Raw genomic sequence first — 21,993 nt, 5'->3', positions numbered from 1 at the left:
AAGACTAATATCTAACCTTGTCGTCGTCGAGCAGTTCGCCGGGCCTTCCGAATTTCTATGTTGATTAATTCCAAAAAAAATAAATTAATCAAATGCAATGGAAAAATTTATAAAGTATAACGACTAATAAAAATGTTTAATTTAAATACTCTATTGATTAAACTGCTCGTATATTAATAAAATAAAATAGCATTCCATTTTTCTATACAGACTCATACAAATTTGTTGAGAGAATAATTTTAAGAGAACCGCGAGATTTCAATACTAGTGCATCCGCTGTTAGTGAATTTTTCTGCAAGCCAAACCTACTATATTTATTCAATATTAATATAATATATGTATTATTATTTTTTTATTACTATTATGGTTGGTATTTAGGCAGCGCAGAGGCTGCAGAGGCGGTAAAGGTCTGGGAATAATTTAATGAATAGAAATAAACAGCTTGGATTTATAGACAACAAAGTTATTCAAAATTAAGTAAATTATTATAAATGTAATAAAGAACAGTTATAAAACGCTTCTTAGCCTCAAGCTTTTTTTTTCTATTCAAGTAAAAAGGAAAATTTTGCGTTGCGGGTTCGCTCGCAGCTGCGATGATGGTTGGCTTCGAGGTAGGTAAGCTTTGTGTTATAGCGAACACAAATCTCACCTTGGCATCCAATACCTCGCCGGGCCGTAATCTAACCTGCAGAAAAGTACAGAGACGAACGTAAGGCTTGGACATATACACAAATATAGAAACATATTTTTGTTTCACAGTAGGGGCGCTACTAATGCGACGACAGTCATAAATAGATGAGATGCGGTTACAATAAAAATTTATATATACGCAATATCATCTATACTATTTAGTTTTTTATAATATTCTAGTCGGATATGGTCCTGTGAATTTAATATGCTTCTTTTTGCACCAGTAACATTAGAAGGTATAGCACGAAATAAGGAAGAACAAGGAAATATTACGCATACAGCTTCATTTTAGTTCCTAATTTTAATTTTGTGCTCTTATTTTAAATACATACACTTTTATCGGTGTAATGGCCGATTATGGTTTTTAATATAAACTATAATACTTCTTTATAAACATTAATATGTAATGATATTATGCTTGTTTTAAGTATTCATTGTAATTCCAACCTGAATCCCATTAACCTATATATAATTATTTTATAAAAAAGATTATTTAATTATCAAGTGTACTTATTTATATAATTAATCAGAGCTTTTAATTTCTTTTTAATCATCCGTATGTGTATTTTTTATATTAACTTCATATATTTTTTAAATTAAAAAAGAGATAGCAGTTATAATGAATATTGTATGAATAACTAATATACATTAATTCGCAGATAGTAGTACATACGAAAATGCGAAATTGGCACAGAATTTTACGTTGCGGCCTTATTTTATGAAACACGTGCAGAAACGATATATTAGCGTTGATACAGTGCACAAGAATCGTATTATAAACATATTCAAGTTTTTAATACCTTCAATGATTTCGCCTTTGCATCGCGTATTTTCAACGGATTTCAAATATTTTAACTGCAAGTAAAATCGTTCTAATATTTACTAAAAAGCTGCAGAGTCGATACATTTTAAAGCTACATCAAGGGCCGATTTAAAAAGTAATTGTATTATTGAGCTAGTGTCTGCTACTATTTGATGTCGGCTACTAATTATGTATGAATTGTCTCTGGTTGACATATCATTAATAAATAGAAAATATTAAATATTATGATTGGTTACAAGAGAAATCAGAAGTGTCATCTATCCTTGCCAGATGACATACATTTATGACAAAATGTGAAAGGCTTCTATTTTAGGAATATGTTCCTTCTTTATTTTCAGCAACAATTTATTAAATTTATAAGATTATCACCAGCGCGTGAATTTTAAGTTAGTTCCTAGCAGTTGCCTCACAATATATTCACATTTCTATGATTGAATTTTTATTTAGTTCTACTATTTACTGAACGTGCTTTATGATTTCTGTTATATACAATTCTTGTGTAATTGGTTTATTTCAATATTTAGTTCTCTTTAAAAGAAAATTCGTTAATTATAATACACGCAAACTTACCAAAATAGATATTTTTTTCTTAATTATCTTAGCGTTTTAAGATCATGTGTTTTAAAATGATAACAACCACAGTTTTTTAAATAAAGTTCTTTAAAAAATTTATAACGTTATCAAACAAATAATGACAACGGCCTATAACTATAAAAAATAATTATATCTTTACATTAATCTTTTATTATGACGTTTATAAGTGTAAGTGTGTTTTTCATGTAAGTGTGAATAAATTTATGAACATTTTTTAGAAAAGCTGAGGAATGTTTTAACTTAAAATTAATTGAAATAAATGATTTCTGAATTTCATAAAAAATGCTACGAAATATAAATATCAGTAATTAAAATAATCTGTAAAGGTGAGAAAGATAAATAAAGATGATAAAAGAAAATTAAGTGTGAAAATTGTGTGAATGCGGTTGGTGATTTTTAAATGATTGAATTTGCATTCGAGGCATGTTGGTATTATTATATTATTGTAGTATTATTCAATTATTATTGCGCTTATTATTATTGATATATTATTAATATAATTATATTTAGAACCATTATTCGTATTTATATTATTATTAATATTATTATTATCGTTATTATCGCCATTATCGGTTATGAGTGGCTTCCTCTTCAATGGGAAGAAGAAAAAAATATCTCTCACCTTACGCTCATCCACGACCTCGCCGGGGCGCAGCCTTCTATTTTCCTATGGACCAAATTGTTATGAGCATGATATGTGTGAGAAATGTTGTTTTTGTTGTTGTTTTCTTTTATGGTGAATTTATATAACATCGTGTTTGAATGACACTGTGTACTGTATAGTTTACCTATTTGTATTAATTACCCTTTTAGCGACATTATCGAAATGATTTTCTTCTTCAATAGTATCACACAATACATTTTCTTGATTTGTTTTACCTTATTTATTTAATATCGTACTTTATTCGCATTCGTGATATAAAGGGAGTTTAAAGTATTTAGTCGCGTTATATTTTTCTGTATCAAATTCTTTTTAAATGAATGTTTAATAATTTAGCGTATCTGTTGTTTCTTTAATAACATAGATAATAAGGTTTGTCAAAAATGGATATAAACGATGGATGGACTAAAAAATCATATGTAAATCTAAATACGAGGAATCAGGAGAGAATATACACTAAAATAATAATCAAATTACTACAGTAATAATTTTCTAAACTGTAAATCTAAATTAAAAAACTGTAGTATTTAATTATTCTTTGAAAATTCAGTCATTGAGTTGCCATATTTAATATCTGTAACTACAATAAAAAGTATGCTACTTATAGAAACCTACCTATCAACTTGTTATTCTTATTTTTATAATTTTCTTTTGTTTTTATTCGAATCCAATCATCTACTATTATAATTTAACATATATATCTAATTAAAATTTTAAAAATATAAGTATAATTTTAACTTAAATTTCAATTTCATTCATTAAATTTGATAATTCCCTATGTTAACTAATAAACAAAATTGTTAATATTTATAACTATTAAAAATTATTAAAAATAAATGTTTATATATATTTATTATTAATTAATATAAAATGAGAAGTCATATAATTATTCAAAATGAATTTAATTCGTCTTTCACAGTATATTGAAAAATTAAGTAACGAGATGGAAGGAAATAAATATAGTTGCTTATTCTTAAGATAGATCAGCTTAATTAATCTTTTTATTTATGAATTGATACGTTATTTTAATTAAATTTATTCGTTTTAATGAATTCAATTTATGCAAAAGTTACAAAAATTTAAGTTATTTGAAAGATGATAAATTTATAAAGTGTTTCTGTATTTCTCACGGAGTTTGAATTTATGTATAATTTAACTACTGATATACATTTTGAATTGAGTCACAAAATAAGATCACATTCAAACCCATATTTGTACAAAATTATATTCGTGAAAAATAGTAAAAATAATTTTTTAAAATTGACTTTAAAAATATATGTGATTGGATTCCAACCCTTTGAGATACACTTTAATATAGAAAGAAATTCACATAAATAAATACAAAAATCATAATTTTTGGTAGTACCTCGTCACTGATAATAAGACTGGGTCTACGTCCAAGTTCCTCCGGAGGAATGAGTGATCCTCTGCGACTGCTGGTACCGCTTCCAGGTGCTAAAGAACCTTTGCGGCTTCCAACGGGTGTTATATCCTTACTGACTTCGATCTTTGGCGCTTCGGTCGGTGCCTTGATTTCCGGTAGTTTCGGCTATATAAAAGCTGAGGATGATTTATAGGTGTCTACCACGATTTTGTAGCGATTTTGAGGAGGATTGCAGATAGCTGAAGCGGAAGAAGCTCGCGAATACGCGATGTGCACGGCGGACATGTAAAAGGCAGCCGAAACCGCGCAGGAATCCGCACACGTAGATGGACGAGGATTTAGATACTCGCGATTGAGTAAGAGGGAGGGAGGAAACTGAGCACAAAATTGGAAGATGAAGAGAAACTGGGCAGGGATTGAAGATTCACGGCTAGTGACCTGTCAGTGTAATGCAGGCCTATCGCCTCGTAATAATTTCCAAAAATATCCAAGGTCTCATTATGCTCTTGTTGAGTCGGCCTTTTGCGACCGTGATGGTACTTCACACCTTTCTTAATTAATCTTACTCGGTAGACAGTCCCGACCCTTTGGCATTCGCGATGTGATTGCCACGCCAGTTGGGCATCACGACTTTATATTCATTGTCATGATTATCACCGGGGCGACAGGGGTAATTTCCATGGAAATGTGACTTTATAGTCACTTTGTACTAGAGCGAGCTCTGTTATAAATATATACAATTATCGGTTGGGGGCTGTCTATGAGTACTAATAATGAAGTAGCTTGTGTGAATTACTAATACCGAGGCACTTGAATTATTTGTTTTTTTAAACTATTCCATATGACTTTTAATTTTTTTTTATTTTACTAAAAATCGACCTTATCATTCAGTTTGAAATAATAAATCAGCTGTTATAATCGAATTCGAGTTTCAATTAAAAATTTTAAACATATGGTAATTTACTTTTTACTTACTAGGTGGGTTATAAATTTGTTGGCCATGTAATTAATAAATGCTGTTAGTGCGTAGGTGTGCTCGCAGTAAGCGTTAATTAGCCAACTTGGTATCTTGAAGCTATATATAAATCATTTTTATATGATACATCACCTTGGAGTCGAATTTCTACTTGCACATATGGTCGTAGTAGAAGTGGAACAACAATGTACAGCAACATGAAAAATAGAAAATAATGACATTTAAATTATGTCTTAATGTTCTTAAACAATTCTCTTAATGCTTTCAAATTTAATTATAATCGGTTACTAATCATTTACAGGTGATATAATCATTTACTATCTAATATCTGATGTGGAAATAAATTTTAACAATTATAAATGTTATATCAAAGGGAAAATTAATAGAATCGGATTAGCCGCATATTCTAATCTTATGTGTTAAAATGATATTTTGCTTGTTATTTTCAAGAATGATGATTATTATCAATCACTTATGTTCATTATTTTAACAAAATTATTTTAGTAAATGAATTTATCTGGCTGGGTATTTTCTTATTATTATTAGCTAAAAGATAATTGACTAATGTCAAACTAAGTCACCATATCACTATTAATTTACTAGATATAAATTCGATATTCTCATTCTGTTTATTTTATTTTCTGGGTTATTATTACCAGATTTCTGTTGACTTTTGTAAATAACTAAGACATCAATGTTCATCTGTACTATTAGACACTTTTTCACCTGGACTCACCTGAGTTACAGGCCTCTCGAGCTTCGTTTTATCACGTTTAACATGCTCGCCGAAATCAAATTCCTGAGGTTTTTCAAGTACTGGCCTTTCATAATCTGGTATTTCCGGTAATTCATAACTTTTTAATTTGTCAGCTTTTTTTGCCTTCATCCTTTTTGCTTCCATTTTTTCTAATTTGTCCGTTTTCTATGAAGAAGACCATAGATATTCTTTTAATTGAAGCTTATAAAACTTTATATCCGGAGGAAGAGTTAATTCTTATAAATATTTACTTGAATACTGCTATTTTCAGAAGCTCCTTTTTAAGATTCACACACACACACACACACACACACACACACACACACACACACACACATCAGTTTCAAATAAACATATTTTTTTAGTAATATTCTAGTAAATATTGATTGAATTAAATGAGATGTTCAGCATGTAGTCGATGATGTTGATAATATTGATAGCGTTGATAATGTTGATGATGTTGATGATTATTAAAATGTACAATTGTATAAATCAAAAATATTTGCAATGAGGTCGATGAGATATTGATAATGAATCTTAAAAATATGATGATACAAGTGGCGATGATAGTGTCTTTATTACTGAAATTCTATATAATTGATGTAATTTATAATTTGACTCATTTACACATAAAAATTTGAATCTAAAATTAATTATCTAAATTATAAAATCGAAATTATAAATTAATTAAATGTAGAAAGGGCGAAGCAATATTAAATATTATATACACAATTTTTGAGTTTAGTCGCTTTATTTAATATAAATAATTTTTATTCTACAACATTTAACATTAAAATTCAACGCACAATTTTATATACATTTATAATTTATTTATAATTATTAAATATAAATATATAATTAAATATAAATATATAATTAAATATAAATATAATATTAAATATAAATAATATTTATAATAGTGATTTATGAAATCGATGAAAATGACAATGACTTATGAGAAGGCATTTATTATATGACTCCTTATATAATATTTTGTGTCCATTTATACTTAAATTAAATTGGCAATATCAATTTTAGTTTTAATTTGAAAAGTTATATAAGAAAGAATTAATTATTAAAACAGTGTTTTTAGAAAAAATTACTTAAATATAGGTTCCTGAGCTGATGGAAAAAGAATGAAAAAAAATTATGTTTTAAGCGAATTTCATTATATGTAATTAATCTTTTAATCTATTTATTATATGCGGTAATGTAATTATTGAAATGATTCATTATTACTAAAACTAAAGATAAAGTAACTATTTAAAAAATTACATAAAAAACTATTTGATAACATAAAAATAGTAAATACAAGTACTTATTACTTTAATTAATTCAGTATTTTTATAAATATTTGTTATAATGGACCGAAGAAAAATTAAATATTATTTTTACAAATTCTTAAATTTATTGAAATGATAAAGTAAAGAAAACATTCTCTTGGTATATTTTATACGATCATCATGCATTATATTACATAAATTAAATATTGTATTAATAAAAGGCATGATATTGATATTTAATTTTTTAAATAATTACTATTTGTGTTATAAATATTTATAGTTAATATAATGATTATTAAGATCTTCTAAAAATAAAATTGAACTGATAGACTATTACAATAAATGTATTAATCGAAGAAAGAAAAATAAAGTAAGAATAGAGTGTTGTTGCATGTACATCTTTAAAAATTGAAAAAGAGAATTTTTAAATTAAAAAGAAAAGATAAATATCTTAAAATATAAAATTTATAATAATATAAATAAATATGTCTTGTAAATAGTCGGATAAAGTTATCGTATAGTAGAAAAAAAGAGCTAAGTAAATTATGTTAAATGTATTAATCAATGTAATAATACTCAAAGATAAATTAACAGAAGCATAATTCCCAAGAAATCACTGAAAAATATAGGAACAAGATTATGGAAAGAAAAAGAAATGATTATAGCGAAAAGAAATATTTTAATCAATGAAAATAAAATCAAAGATAAAGTAAGAATAAAATTACGCTTTAAATGCTTGGAAATACGTAGAAAATTATATTATAGAAGAGAAAAGAATGGAACTAAATTAATGAATGAAGAATCAAGACTAATGAAGAGTAAAGATTACTTTAATTTAATCACTTAGAAATATATGAAAGAAATATTTTAAAAAGTATGGAAGGATAATGATGGTAAATACGATAATAAATTAAAGCGAGAATCAAGACTATTATAAGAGTAAAGATTACTTTAATTTAATCACTGAGAATTATATGAAAGAAATATTAAAAGAAGAACAAAACGGTGAAACCCAAATTTTTAATCAATTAAAAAAGGATAAAAAAATAACGTGAGTATAGTTTAGTTTTATATAATTTTAATAAAAATTCAAAGAAGAAAATAGTAGAAATAAGAAAATATATTGATTATAATGATAAATGTGTGAATTTAAAAAGAAAATGAAATAATTAAATAAATAATACAAAATTTAGAAATGAGAAAAAATTAACCATGATTAATTTTTTGTTGAATAGAAGAGTAATCATACATAAAATAAAACAACTATAGTTTTCTAAGGGATTTATCAAATATAAAGAATTAGATCAAATACAAAAAAAGAATAGCAAAGAGAGAGAGAGAGAGAGAGAGAGACGAAATCCAGAGAAAAGACAAGTGTATTAACAGAGAAATAGTTTTGAAGATCATGGCTTTCATTATTATGGGGATACCTTTAATGAAATAATGCCGTTTTCGGCCACCTCGAAAGTTTTTCCAGATTTTATTACCGGCTTCAGTTGAATCATTTGGAAGTTCTCGACCTGTACGTCAGATTTTTCTGGTCTACGCCATTTGCCACTGGAACGTGGACTACCTACTGGCTATGTATGTTTATTTCATTATAAAATTGTCAATTTTTTATCATACATTCTGATATATCATTTAAAATAATCAATTTTATAATCTTCTCGAATTGTGTCTTTGTTTTGAGAGTTTTATTCCTAATGTACATAAATCTATATTTTTTCCTTTTGATATATTTGTGTATATGTGCTTTTAATATATTAAGTTTTTTATTCTATAATTATTAAAATTAAATTTTATACATTACTATTACAATTAATTTTTCTTTTGAATATTAGAAACACTTAGTATAAGATTTCTTATTTGTAATATAACATATAAACCAAAATTTATTCGTTCTACAATATATATATATATATATATATATAGTAATTATTATATATATTATACACACAATATTTTTATTTATATTTCTTTCGGAATATAGAATTTAACTATATATGATTTACAAATTTCAACAAATTAATAGTTTCATTTGAACTTACCTTAAGATCTGACTTATCTATCGATGATTTCCTTTCGTCAGTCTTAATCGGTTTCAAACTTGATCTTCTGTTTTCTACTTCGTCTGGCTTCAACTATAAATATAAAATAACTAAAATTTGCTCTTTTTGTTAATTTTTTTAGTTGAAATAAGAATGCAAACCATTTTTATAATATTTCACTGTAGTTAATATACTTTACATTTTTTAATGAAGAATATTTATCATAAGAAATTAATAATAGAAAAGTGTAATTTGTGTAAAGAATAAAAAAATTAACTAGTATCTGTACCTTTGACTCTTCTGGTTTACCAAGTGTTTTAGATTTTGTAGATAGTGTTTCCTGTTAAAAATGCGTTTTAAATATTATATAAAATTCTAAATTCTAATTGAAAATTACAATTACTATCAATTTATAATTAAAAAAAAATTATTATAGTAAAAATATCAAAAACAAAAATATTTTACATGTAAAGAGGTCAAATTATTGGTAATATTAGTATTATCAATTTCATTTTTACAAAAAAAAAATTAAAAAAAAAAATTTAGAATAAAAATTTTACTCATTTGATAGTTTTATTATTGATCAATTGAAAAGAAAATTCTATAAATTATTTTATAAATACACTAATTGTTACAAAACTATTATTCGATAGTGTAAATAATTGGAAGTACAATTTGTACCTTTAATTGTTCTGGAATATTTTTTAATTTTGTAGTTGATGTTTCCTGAAATTATTTATAGAATGATTGTAATATTACTTAAAATGAAGGATATACATTCGTTAATTTCGTTTATGTGTATGATTATTATGATCTGTATGAAAAAAACTTTCTTTATAGTTAATAAGATGGCTGAAATAATTTGTTTTATTTTATTAGTAATATTAAAATTGCATAAATATAGGCGATAGAAAATAAAATATAAAATTATATTTAATTCAAAGTCTACATCAATTTTGCATGCCAATAATAAAAATAATGATTAAATTAGTTTGATTTAATTTAAAGTATTATAAAAAATGAAATTCTTATTTACTATAACGAAAATATTAATTCTATAGGTACTATGTATCAATATAATAAACTATTATATTGTTTATATAAATTAATCCTTATGTAAATTTAACAGAAATTGATAGATTAATTATTATTTAAAACGTGCAATGACAAAATAATTTCTGAATTAAGCATGTAAATTATTTTATTGTATAAAAAATTATGTTTGATAATTTATACTTTTACTTTCGTTTGTGGTTTTTCAGATATTTTAGATTTAGGTATTGGCGTATTATTAGAAAAGATCAGAATTTATATATGTGTGAATTAAATGGATTTTCAAATTATAAAACTAATTAGTGATTTAATTTGAATATGGATACAATTTCAAAAGTAGAATGTAATAGATAATAAAATTTGATAACTACCATTGTACTACTTAAAAAATAATTTTAAGTATTATTAATATTTATATTACTTTAAAATTTCTGATAAACTTACCGATTTTTTTATTGTTAGTAATAATATAGCTATAATTAGTTTAGTTTCATCTTTAGTGTATTCTAAATGCAAGTTGAAGAAATTTATTATAGTGTATTATATAAAATACTATTAAACAAAAAATTCTAAATGTATGGTCTTTTAAATGTAATATCTTTTATATAATTTTTATATAAAAATAAGCTATGTTAATATAATATCTTTTGAATTATATAGTTTAAATTTATTATATAATTCTATTTGTAGCATAGAACATCAATACATTTTTATGGATTATTGACAATGAAAATTAAATGATCTTGTAAAATAAATGTAAAAATGACAATTATTTATACCTGTAAATCTTCTTGTTTTTCGGATGTTTTATGTTTTAATGAAGGTGTATCCTATCGAAAGTATTTAGAATATAACAATTATAAAATTATATATATATGTTTCTCACATTTATAAAATTCTAATATACAAAATTCTAGTATAAGTTTAATCAAAGAGAAATATTAAAGTCTTAAATATTTTTTTTATTTTAATCTAATAGTAAACATTTCACGTTAAAATCAATATTCAGTAAAAATATTTTTTTTTATTTCTTAAAATCAACAGTACTAGTTTCAAAAATAATAAATGTTTTGTTTCAAATAATGTTCTTTCGACTTATCAATCGATTCATAAAATGTTCAAAATTACAATATTTTTAAATTTTAATTTTTCGTTTAATATAATAAATTTAATATTTTATTTTATTGAAAACAATCTTTAAAAAAATTTTTTTTTTAATGTTGCTGTATAATACTATATAATCTGTGAGTAAAATAGACATACGAAAATTTATAATTAATACCTTAGATGTTTCTGGTACTTGTTCAGTTTTCAGAGTTAGTGTATCCTGAAATTTTTATCGAGATATAGTTTTTATAACATTTGAGTTATGTATTCGTTAATCATGTATATAATAGATTTTTATACTATAAGCAGACAATGTATATATATATATATATATATATACGGAATTATATATATCGTTTTTTAAAGTATTAGTAAGTTTGTGTTATTAAGTATGGTATGTGGTATTTATAGCTTTAGCTTTTTAGTTTACCAGATGGTTAAATTTCTACAATGATTTTTCTATTCAAAAATATCAGCGTGTATTTATATTTTAACTAAAAATATTATATAAATTTCAAATTAACTAATAAATGTTTTTAGTTAAAAAATTTGCTAGAATTATAGGCTCCATAGTTATTTCATTAAATCTATTCATATGCACATTTGTGGATATATAATATGCACAGAAATTGTTTAAATAGAATGTGATATTTAACTTTTACAAATTTTTATATATTAAGTCATTTTAATGTTCAATAAAGTACTGGATTCGTTATATGCATATTTTTTTATCTCTACTCTTACAAACTTTAGACAAAAGAGATTTAACATCAATCATAGATAGATGAGTATGTTAAAGTTATGTTATGATCAGATAACTTTCAAATTTAAATATTTAAATATTTTATGTATATACTAAAAGTAACTTTTGATATTTAATATTTTTTAATCAATTCATTATGGTAGCATAATTATTAGATTATATAGTGAAATAAATTTATCTATCATGTACCTTTGATTTTTCTGCAATATTATCAGGTTTTGCAGTTGGTGTTTCCTAAAATTTTCATAAAATCATTTTAGGACATCATTTAAAATACGATATATATATATATATATATATATATATCATTTATATTGTTTATATGTTATGATTAACAATGAATGCATGAAAAGAGCAGTCCCTTTCTCAACTAATAAAACGCTTATAATTAATTATTTGATTCTATTAGAATTTTTAATTTATGTTAAAAAGGCCGATGAAAAATCTTAGTACAGAATAGAATTAAATCAAGATATATCTTTTTAGTTATACGATGGTAAAAGTTAAGATAGTAAATAAGTATATAGTTAAATCTGTTGGAAATTTTCATTTTTATATATATTTATAAATCTATATTTATAAATTCGAATATATTTTTCAATTTGATAAAATTGATTTACTGCCTTCACTTTCATTAATTACTTGTTTATTATGGTTAATATTATATGAACAGATTTGTATGACGTTATTCCTTGAATATGATAGATAAGAATAAACTGTATGAAATATAATAATTAAATATTGTAATAAAGTTAATATATAAGAAAAAATATTGTACTTATAAATGATTTACAATTTAAATGAATAAGCAATATAAGAAAACTTAGATGAATCATTATTATTGTTGAATACCTTTGATTCTACCGCCTTTCCTTGTATTTTTTGTTTAAATGTTGGTGTATCCTATTAAAGTACTTTGAATGTAAAATGTTTTAAAAATATATAATTCTATATTAAACTTTTAACAATTACAATATCGTTAAGAATTTATTATCATTAATTGATAAATTAAACAGTTTATTTTTAAATTTATATATTTGTAAGCAAATATTATAAAAAATATTTTCAATGAATAAGAAACAAATGTAATATTAATATACCTACAATTTCTTTTTTTCAAACATGTATCAAAATCTAACATTATAGGTAATTATAAGATTTTATAAAAAGATCAAATCAAATTATTTTAAAAGAAAAGTGAACATCCTGATTGGAAGAAAGAAATTTTCATACCCTTTAATTTAAGAACCCGTTTTCTTTAACAATTATTTTAATAGCACAAAAAATTAGTGTAACTAAAAGTATAATAAATAATCTTTAAACGGATAGTTTGTCATAATTTGTTAATATATGCAATAATTATATATAAACAATTTATACCTTCAATTTATCAGGGATTTGTTCAACCTTTAATACGTGAGTTTCCTGAAATTATTTTTAGAAAATTATAAGTTATTGATAGTGTATAATATTTATATTTTTAAATTATATTTATATGCAATGGTTGTTAAAGTTTTTATAAGGGCAATTCCTTCAATAAATTTAGTGCACCTTCAATTAATAGTAAAAATAATATTGTATTTTAAAAATAAATATTATAAAAAATTTAAACAAATTAAAATAGTTAATATTGAAATTAAAACAAATATAGACAGTTTATGCAAACAATAAAAATATGTACGAATTTTAAGGAAATAAAATCGTGATTACAGTATTGGCGTTATTTTACTGAAAATAAGCATGTATGAAAGCATATATTAATGATATAAGAATAATATTAATTTATTTAATAAATTAGTTAAATTTTGAAGAATGAAAATAAAATAAAGTAATGTTCGATAAGGAAGCCAAAGATAAAGGCTGCGTACACATGAGTACGCGAGAAAGAGAGACAAAGAGATAGAGAGATGAGGAACAGAGTTGTTTTGCTTAATGTTATATTGTATCTAACTTACATTTTATCCTAGTTTATTATTTATGCAAAGATTTTGAAAGTGAAAAAATTTGAGTGTATTTTGGTTATTTTAAATATAAATTTAAAACCTGAAATTTGAGATGTTGGAACTCTATAAAATATTGTTATTATTCATCAAATCCTAACGTAAAGAAAATAATTTTTATGCATATACATTTTACTACTAAAATACTAATTGTATTTATGTTTATACTTTGATTAATATTTATATCATAACTTCAGTCTCACTTTTTGATAAATTATTGATGCAGTCGATCATTCTTACTGAAGTAAAATCATTAAAAAGAGGAACTGATCTTTTTTCGTCAGATACGTAAAATATTGCATCATATGGGTATATTATTCTGATTAATTTTAATAGTTACTTTAAAGATGATATAAAAATCTAGTCAGAGCATAATCGAGGTAACTACATAAACATCTTTTTATCCATTGTGTATTTTAAGAAAGTATATTTACGTGCATGATTATATCCTTCATATTTTTATTATAACATCAATCTAATTTTTATTTATTCATGTTATGTAACAATTTGATTAATGAACTAATAGATTTTCTATCAATTTTTTATACATTATTTTATGTGGTCGATTTTCTATTGTTAAGCTGTTACATCTAAATTTTCATTTAACTATAATAAATTTAGTTTGTTTTTTATTCTCAACATAATTCGTATGGTAAATAATAATTAATATCTGGATATATATATAATCACTAACAATTTCTCAAATATGTCATAATAGATTTTATTACAGCTAGTTATAATGTCCATATAATTTAATATGTATTAAAATTCCAGAATTTTTTTTTATTGTAATTGTCTATGTTAATTTTTTTGTAAATATATTCTGATTGCTGAGTATTGAAATGAAGCAATTTTTAGGATGGATGTATGTCATTTTATGGGGATCTCATATTATTGTAAAATCCTCTAAATTTTAAACAATTTTATATTCTATATTATTATTTTTAACTATATCTTCTTGCAATAGATTTTTTGTTATTATTTTTATCAAAATATTTATAGCTTTTACATTACCTTCTTATAATATCATTGATATATTGAGAAGATGAATGTCAAAATATATTAGAACATTATTAAACTATATTAATTTAAATTTTATAATTATATTTCTTACTTAATTTATTGAATGATATAAATTTATTTCTACTAAACATTTTAAAATCAGAACACAATATTTATTTTTATAATGGATAAAAATATATTATTGAATTCAATACCTAAAAAATATCTTTTACAAATTGTATAATGATTTTATACATACAGTCTTTAACGAAGTATAATTCATAATTTTTACACTAACATCAATATATTCTATACTTATTCATTATTTTTAACTTAAATTATATTAAAATAATATTCTATGTAAGAAAATGTACTATTTAATATTATTTGATAATGATAACATATTTAAATTTTTTAATATATCTTTTGATGAAATGACGTTATCACTATCATATTCAAGTATAAGCGTATCACTACTAAGACTAACTAATGAATCAGTATCAACAGTATCAACTATACCACGAATAACATATTTCATTTGTTTTGTTAGTGTAATGAATAAAAATCTTTAAAGGCTTAGCATTATACTTAAATTATTTAATGAATTTGTTCTTTTGTTTACTTTTATCAGCCTTAATATCTTGAATAGCAATTTTTCTTTAAAAAATTTCTGTTTAAAAAAGTGAGATGCATGAATTCATAATAATTAGAACAATTGATGTTAGTGCTTTTTATCAAAATATATTAAATTAAAAATATACAAAAAAGAAATAATTTTATATAAATCAACTCGAAATATTTTTGCTTTAAAAAAAAATAACTTTTTTCTTCATTTAAGAATTAAGTAACATGTAAAGAATAGTTCGATAGCGATTAAAATTTTATTTTTTAAATGATTATAATTTACAAAAAGAAATTTAAAATAATTTTAAATTAATGTATAATGTAAAAATTTCAAGCTTTTGCCAATTGTATGCATTAAATATACCGGTAGGTGCTTATAAATTTCAATACCAAATTCAGCAACAGTAATTTATAACTATACCTATTACAAATTTATTTTAATTATTATTAAATCATCAGTATTGCTTTCATTTTTAGCTACAGTTGCATCGGATTTCATTTCTCATGTATATTTATAAATCTACTCTACAATTACAATTTAATATATGTATTACAATTTAATATATGTCAAAACACTAATTAGATTCTTTCTCTAATTTTTGTTAAGAATAGACTTACACTTTTCTTTAATTTTTAATTATTGTAGATCTCACCAATAATACATTTTGTTTAATTTCATTGATTCCTTACAATTAATCAATTTAATTTGAATATAGTATAAAGAGTATGTCAAATTATGGTCGATATTACAGAAAAAATAGAAAGTAAAAATTGATTTTTATGCTTAAAAGTGTTTTCATTAATTAATACAAAAATATTTTTAGTATATGCTTATTATTTTCGTATATTTACTGTTAGTAAATTATCACAAGCTTTTTTGTTTAAAATGTTCATTGAATTGTTAGACACATATAATCACTTTTCATAACACGTTTTATTTAATTATCAATAATCATTTAATGTTGATTTTAAATTGTTCAAATATTTAGCTTTATATATACATATTTAAAAATTTATTCCAACATAAAATTTAATTTTTTCATTTTTATCATCACTGGCATCAATAGTAAGCAATTCAAACTTCTAATTACAAATTTATCATTATGACAAATAATTATACGATAAGAGTTAATGTATTTACGATATATTAATAAATAGTTATTAAAATATTTACTGCAAAAAAGGAGAAATGAAAAATTTTCCATTCCAATTTCTATTTTTATTATAATTAATTTTATTGTAATTTAAAAATTCAATGTTATCCCAGTTTTATTCAAATATTAATTATAACAAGTTTAATATAAATATAACTTTGTTTATAAAATTCAACAAACTATAGTAAACATTAACTATTTGTTGGTAGAATTCATATAAATATTTTATAAAATTGTTTAATATTTTAAAAATAACATTAACCTAAATTAATTGGATACACTGTCACATGTTAGTAATTTATGTGCAATAAATATTTAAATACATGTTCCTAAAATTAATTGGTTTTAAAATATAGTTCTGAATTTAGATAGAATAATTGTAGGAAGTATATAGGAAGCCTAGAGTTTAAGTGTAGAATTAAGTGATGTAAAGTTGTATTCAGTATTCTTAGAGTAGTAAAAAATACAGAGTATATATACGTGTGCTTACATGGGCGCATGTAAGTACGTGCATATGTGTTAAATCATTAAAGTCATATTTAGTACAAGCGCACCCATACCATGGACAATCTGTAATACATTTATCAATTTCATCGATTTATTGATGAACTATTGGATATGAACCATACATTTTCGTTGATTATTTAGAATTCTTAATTATTAATTTTATACTATTTTCCATTCTCTCCATATTTTATTTGAATATCAATTAATTTATACTTCTATTCTTTATTTTTGTAGTTTTTCGTTAATTAATCAGTTATTTAATATTAATATTATTATTCAATAATTATAAAAGAAATCAATACTTAAACATATTGATATGTAATTGAGAATCAAGTTTATTTTATTTTAAACATTAAAAAAATGTATTAATATTAAAATTTGTAAATATATTAAAATTTATAAATAGTAAATGTACTTCATCATATACTTTAAAAAAATTTTGGCTAAAAAGGACATAATAGCATTTAAGACTTAATACTTATTTTACATAAATATTCTACGTTTTCTGAATCAACAAATTTGTTAATATTTTTTATTTTAATATTACTGTTGTTATGCTTTCTTTATAAGATAACAGATTTAGGATTATATTAATTATCGTTATTTTAACCCAACCCGGTATAATTTTTATAACGCTTTACTTTCTATTTTAATATTTTTAATTCTTATTTATTTTATAGTTATTAAATTCTTTTTACAAAATCTTCTATTAAAAATATGTTAAAACATTTTTTATATAAACTAGTTTTATGAAAAGTGAAAATTATATATTTTAATAACTTAATGTTACAGATTTATTATAAAAATTTCTCTTTTCTAAATACCTATATATATATATATATATATATATATATATCATGTCTCGATTTTTATTTATCTATGTCCTTATCTATCTGCAGAATCAATTATATTAATACAATTTTTATTAAGTGAATATTGAGTAGTGTATGATAAATATAATTTAACGTATACAGATTTGTGATTTTTATAAGGATGTAGCTATTAATATGAACTATTTATATTCGATAGATAGTTATTTAATACAAGTATTGTAAAAATGTTATGCTGAAAGTATTTTATTGGTTGTAACCAATACATTTAAGTTATTTACCAATTTCTAAATTTAATTATTGAGAAGTGCTCATAATAAAAACTTCATTTTAAAATCGTAGTAACAACTAAAAATGAGTTTTAAATGTACAGGTTATGATGATATTCAGTAATACTTTTGAAAAATCAAATTATACAGACAATATTAAATTTTGTTTATTTATTTGAAGTTTTATTTCTTTTGCAAATGTTATATTTGTCTAAAAATAATTACTTATCAATTTATTTTTAGATGACGATTAAATTGTGTTCAATCCAAATTTAGATGAATATGATTTATTAAAAGTAAAATTGAAATCATTCTATTATTTATAATACCTGTTCATTTGTATTTATATTCATAATTTATAGTCATAAAAATATTTGTATTTCAGCTTAATCCTTTAATATATTTTATTTTGGGTATGAACTTTATATATGATAATAGATTTAATACAATCTTAAAAGGAAACACCACAATACACACTTAAAATTTTTTATGGAACTAATGTTTAAATGATCTTAACCACCGTTTTCTTATTATTTTCATTAAATAATATTATAAATATTTACAAACATATGGCTGATCCTCCTGGAAGTAAAGTTATTATTATATTATATTATTATTATATTACTTGTAGTGAAATATTATAAAATTGCGTTTGTCCTTAGTTACATTAGAATATAGAACCAAATTTCTTTATGTTGATAATTGAAGTCAAAGAAAGGATAGTACTATTAGATTCTATAACTCATTTTATAATTAATTTATTAATGTTTATAACTAAAATATTTATCATAAAATAGAAGGTAATATTTTAAATAGTTGTATAAAAATGGGAATAGAAACATAAATTCAAAAAAAAATGTAGAATTAAATTGTATTTTGCTTAATATACTGCTGTATATTTAAAAAGAATTATCAATTTTTTATATTTATTACGAATATTATTACAATATACCACATTAAGCTTATATCAGATAATGTTTTCATCTGTTTTTATCTTACCCTATTGTAATGTTTTCTAGATTAAGAATACTTTAAAATATTGAATTATAGATCTTTTTAATTATAAATATTATTTAGGTATAAGTGATCACAAAATATTAGAAAAAGTGTTCTTATAAGGCATTATCATAAATTCTGATTATTCTTCATACATTCCATTCATGACAACTGAAAATAACTGCTCGAATTTAGTTATCATAAATGTAGAAATAGTTAGAAAAGCTAAAAATGAAATTAGTATTTACGTCCATATTTTCCATAGAAATTTACACATTATTAATCGATATAGATTACTATTTAATTTTGTAAATACTTCTTTAAAAGTATCAAAATAACTAAAATGTATCTTTAGCTATGTACATTCTTATGTTAAAAAACGGATTTTAAAATTTTTATTTACTTAGTGCATATTAGTACATTTAATGTAGTAAATGCTTCTTTACACTTAACAATGAAAGTGAATAAAATTATAGATTCTATTACAGATTGTTTTTTTACTATAGATACACAATAAAAATGATGCAACTGTAATGATTGCCATTGTGGAAATAAATACATTGGTATAATTAATACTAATTAGGTAGTAATTTATTCAATAACCAAGGAACCATGTGTGTGCACTTTTTCATACTCCTATGTATAGTCAGTAGAGATTTTTAAAACGTATAGATTTAAATTAAATTCTTTAGATAATTTATAGATAATTTATTCGAGTTTGAAGTAATAAGTATAACTATATCATTAGAAGACAATAGACTCAGTTATATGAGTTTAAGAAGCTAAAATTATTTTTTCATATAAGGATTATTGAAAAGTATAATTTGATGTTTGATTCGTTATGATGGTTTTATAATATTCCTATAATACAATCATTCTCAAATAATAATTTTTACTATTGAACTCTCAATTTAAAATGAAATCTAATTTTTTTTAATTATATTTTCTTATAAATATCTTTTGTACATTTATCTACAGAATTTCTAAAATTCCGATTAAAATATTGAATTATTAAACTCCAATATTTCATATTAAAGTATATTATATTTTCAAGTATTATAATGAATTTAAACAAATATGTTCCAACTACTATTAGTGAGATAATTTCAGTATTTTACTCAGTTACATCAGATTGAAATAATAAAGTTTTATTTGTTATTAAAGTATTTATATAGCTTGTTAATATTTTATTAATTTATTGTTATTATATAATGAAAGCTTATAGTTTGATGATAAAAGCGTTTATTAATTTTAATTAAATTAATTTTCAATTTCTTAGTTATGTAATAAGTCAATATAATGGTAGTATTAGAATATTAGATTTAATGACAAAATCTTAATTATTTTCAGCAATGTAATATTCCATAATAGATTATTAATTTTTGTAATAGATATAAGCATTTTATTCTTACTTTTTTGTCTATTTTTGTATCCAACGTTTTCTTAGTTTCTGATTCGTCCTAAAATTATTTTAAGCCATAAAAACTTTGAGCTTTTTTAATTTTACCTATAAAGTAATCATATATAATTTACCTCAACTTTTTTAATAATAGAATTTTTTCTAATTGTTTCGCTTTTATCATCGGAAATAGTTTTCTGAAATATTTTAAATATAATAAAATTTTTATTCATATTTTAAATATAATAACATTTTTATTCAAATTTAAAAATAAAATTTTTTTTATAATATTAATTTGATAATTTTTTAATTGATGGATGACGTTATTTATTCATTATCTTATATTTTTTAATAATTGAATTTCTTTAACAGAATATTTTTTTCTTAACACAGTTTTATCATTACAAAAGATGAATTTAAAATATATTTAACAGGTTTTAAACTTTAATGATTAATTTAGAAAACTCACAAATATTTAATACTTATTTTATTTTATACTTTTTTGTTAATAAAATAAATGGACCTATAATTTACCTCGTCTTTTTTAATAACGGAAGTTTTTTTGATCGAATCTTTTTTAGTGAGTTCATTTATAGGTGCAACTTCGGAAGCAATTTTCTGAAAATTAGTTGAGTTTTAGCAAACTAAAATGTTTGTATGAATTTATTTTACATTGTTATTGATCAATGCATTTTTGTATACCTGTGTATCTTTAAATTTTTCTGATGGATTTTCTTTTTCTTTTTTAATTGAACCTTGCTTACTTGTCTGTAAGTATAAAATCTAATCTTAAAACTTATTTTTCAAATATTGCTTTTTATATAAAAATTTGGATAAATAGTAAATAATGTTAATGATTAATTAATGCTTAATTATATTAATATTCGGGAAAATTTATGTTTCTATACCTTATTTGTGTTAAACGTTTCTTTCACCTGTTTTAATTTTTGTTGGGAAATTATTTCTTCCTATATGAAATAAATAATAACAATATTTATGAACAATAATTTTGAGTGTACAATAACATAAAAGTATTCTTGAAAACAGTATAAGGAAGCAAATATTTATTCGAA

At 22.3% G+C, this 21,993-nt stretch overlaps 1 protein-coding gene and 2 long non-coding RNA genes across 3 annotated transcripts in view; all 3 read right to left on the bottom strand.

Annotated features, from left to right (window-relative positions):
* bent (projectin protein bent) overlaps positions 1 to 8,747 on the bottom strand; it is a 49,227-nt gene extending 40,480 nt beyond the window's left edge. The window contains 6 exon segments of the mRNA XM_011504898.1: positions 17 to 55; positions 2,730 to 2,774; positions 4,135 to 4,317; positions 5,261 to 5,275; positions 5,865 to 6,050; positions 8,599 to 8,747. Of these exon segments, the coding sequence (XP_011503200.1) occupies positions 17 to 55; positions 2,730 to 2,774; positions 4,135 to 4,317; positions 5,261 to 5,275; positions 5,865 to 6,050; positions 8,599 to 8,673 (543 nt within the window). The 5' untranslated portion in view covers positions 8,674 to 8,747.
* Positions 8,748 to 11,583: 2,836 nt separating this feature from the next.
* LOC105366450 (uncharacterized) lies at positions 11,584 to 13,020 on the bottom strand. The gene is made up of 3 exons (XR_913006.1): positions 12,992 to 13,020; positions 12,329 to 12,373; positions 11,584 to 11,596 (listed from the first exon to the last, which is right to left on the bottom strand). It is a non-coding gene; the product is annotated as an uncharacterized LOC105366450 (long non-coding RNA).
* A 7,925-nt stretch (positions 13,021 to 20,945) lies between these two features.
* LOC105366451 (uncharacterized) lies at positions 20,946 to 21,660 on the bottom strand. Its single transcript, XR_913007.1, has 4 exons — positions 21,623 to 21,660; positions 21,455 to 21,538; positions 21,055 to 21,117; positions 20,946 to 20,981 (listed from the first exon to the last, which is right to left on the bottom strand). It is a non-coding gene; the product is annotated as an uncharacterized LOC105366451 (long non-coding RNA).
* Between the last annotated feature and the right edge of the window lie 333 nt (positions 21,661 to 21,993).

Source organism: Ceratosolen solmsi, unplaced genomic scaffold, assembly GCF_000503995.2.
Source record: "Ceratosolen solmsi marchali unplaced genomic scaffold, CerSol_1.0 scaffold4, whole genome shotgun sequence".
NCBI classification, from domain to species: Eukaryota; Metazoa; Arthropoda; class Insecta; order Hymenoptera; family Agaonidae; genus Ceratosolen; species Ceratosolen solmsi.
The sequence above is the reverse complement of the archived record's forward strand: the minus strand, read 5'-3'. Positions and strand labels throughout refer to the sequence as shown.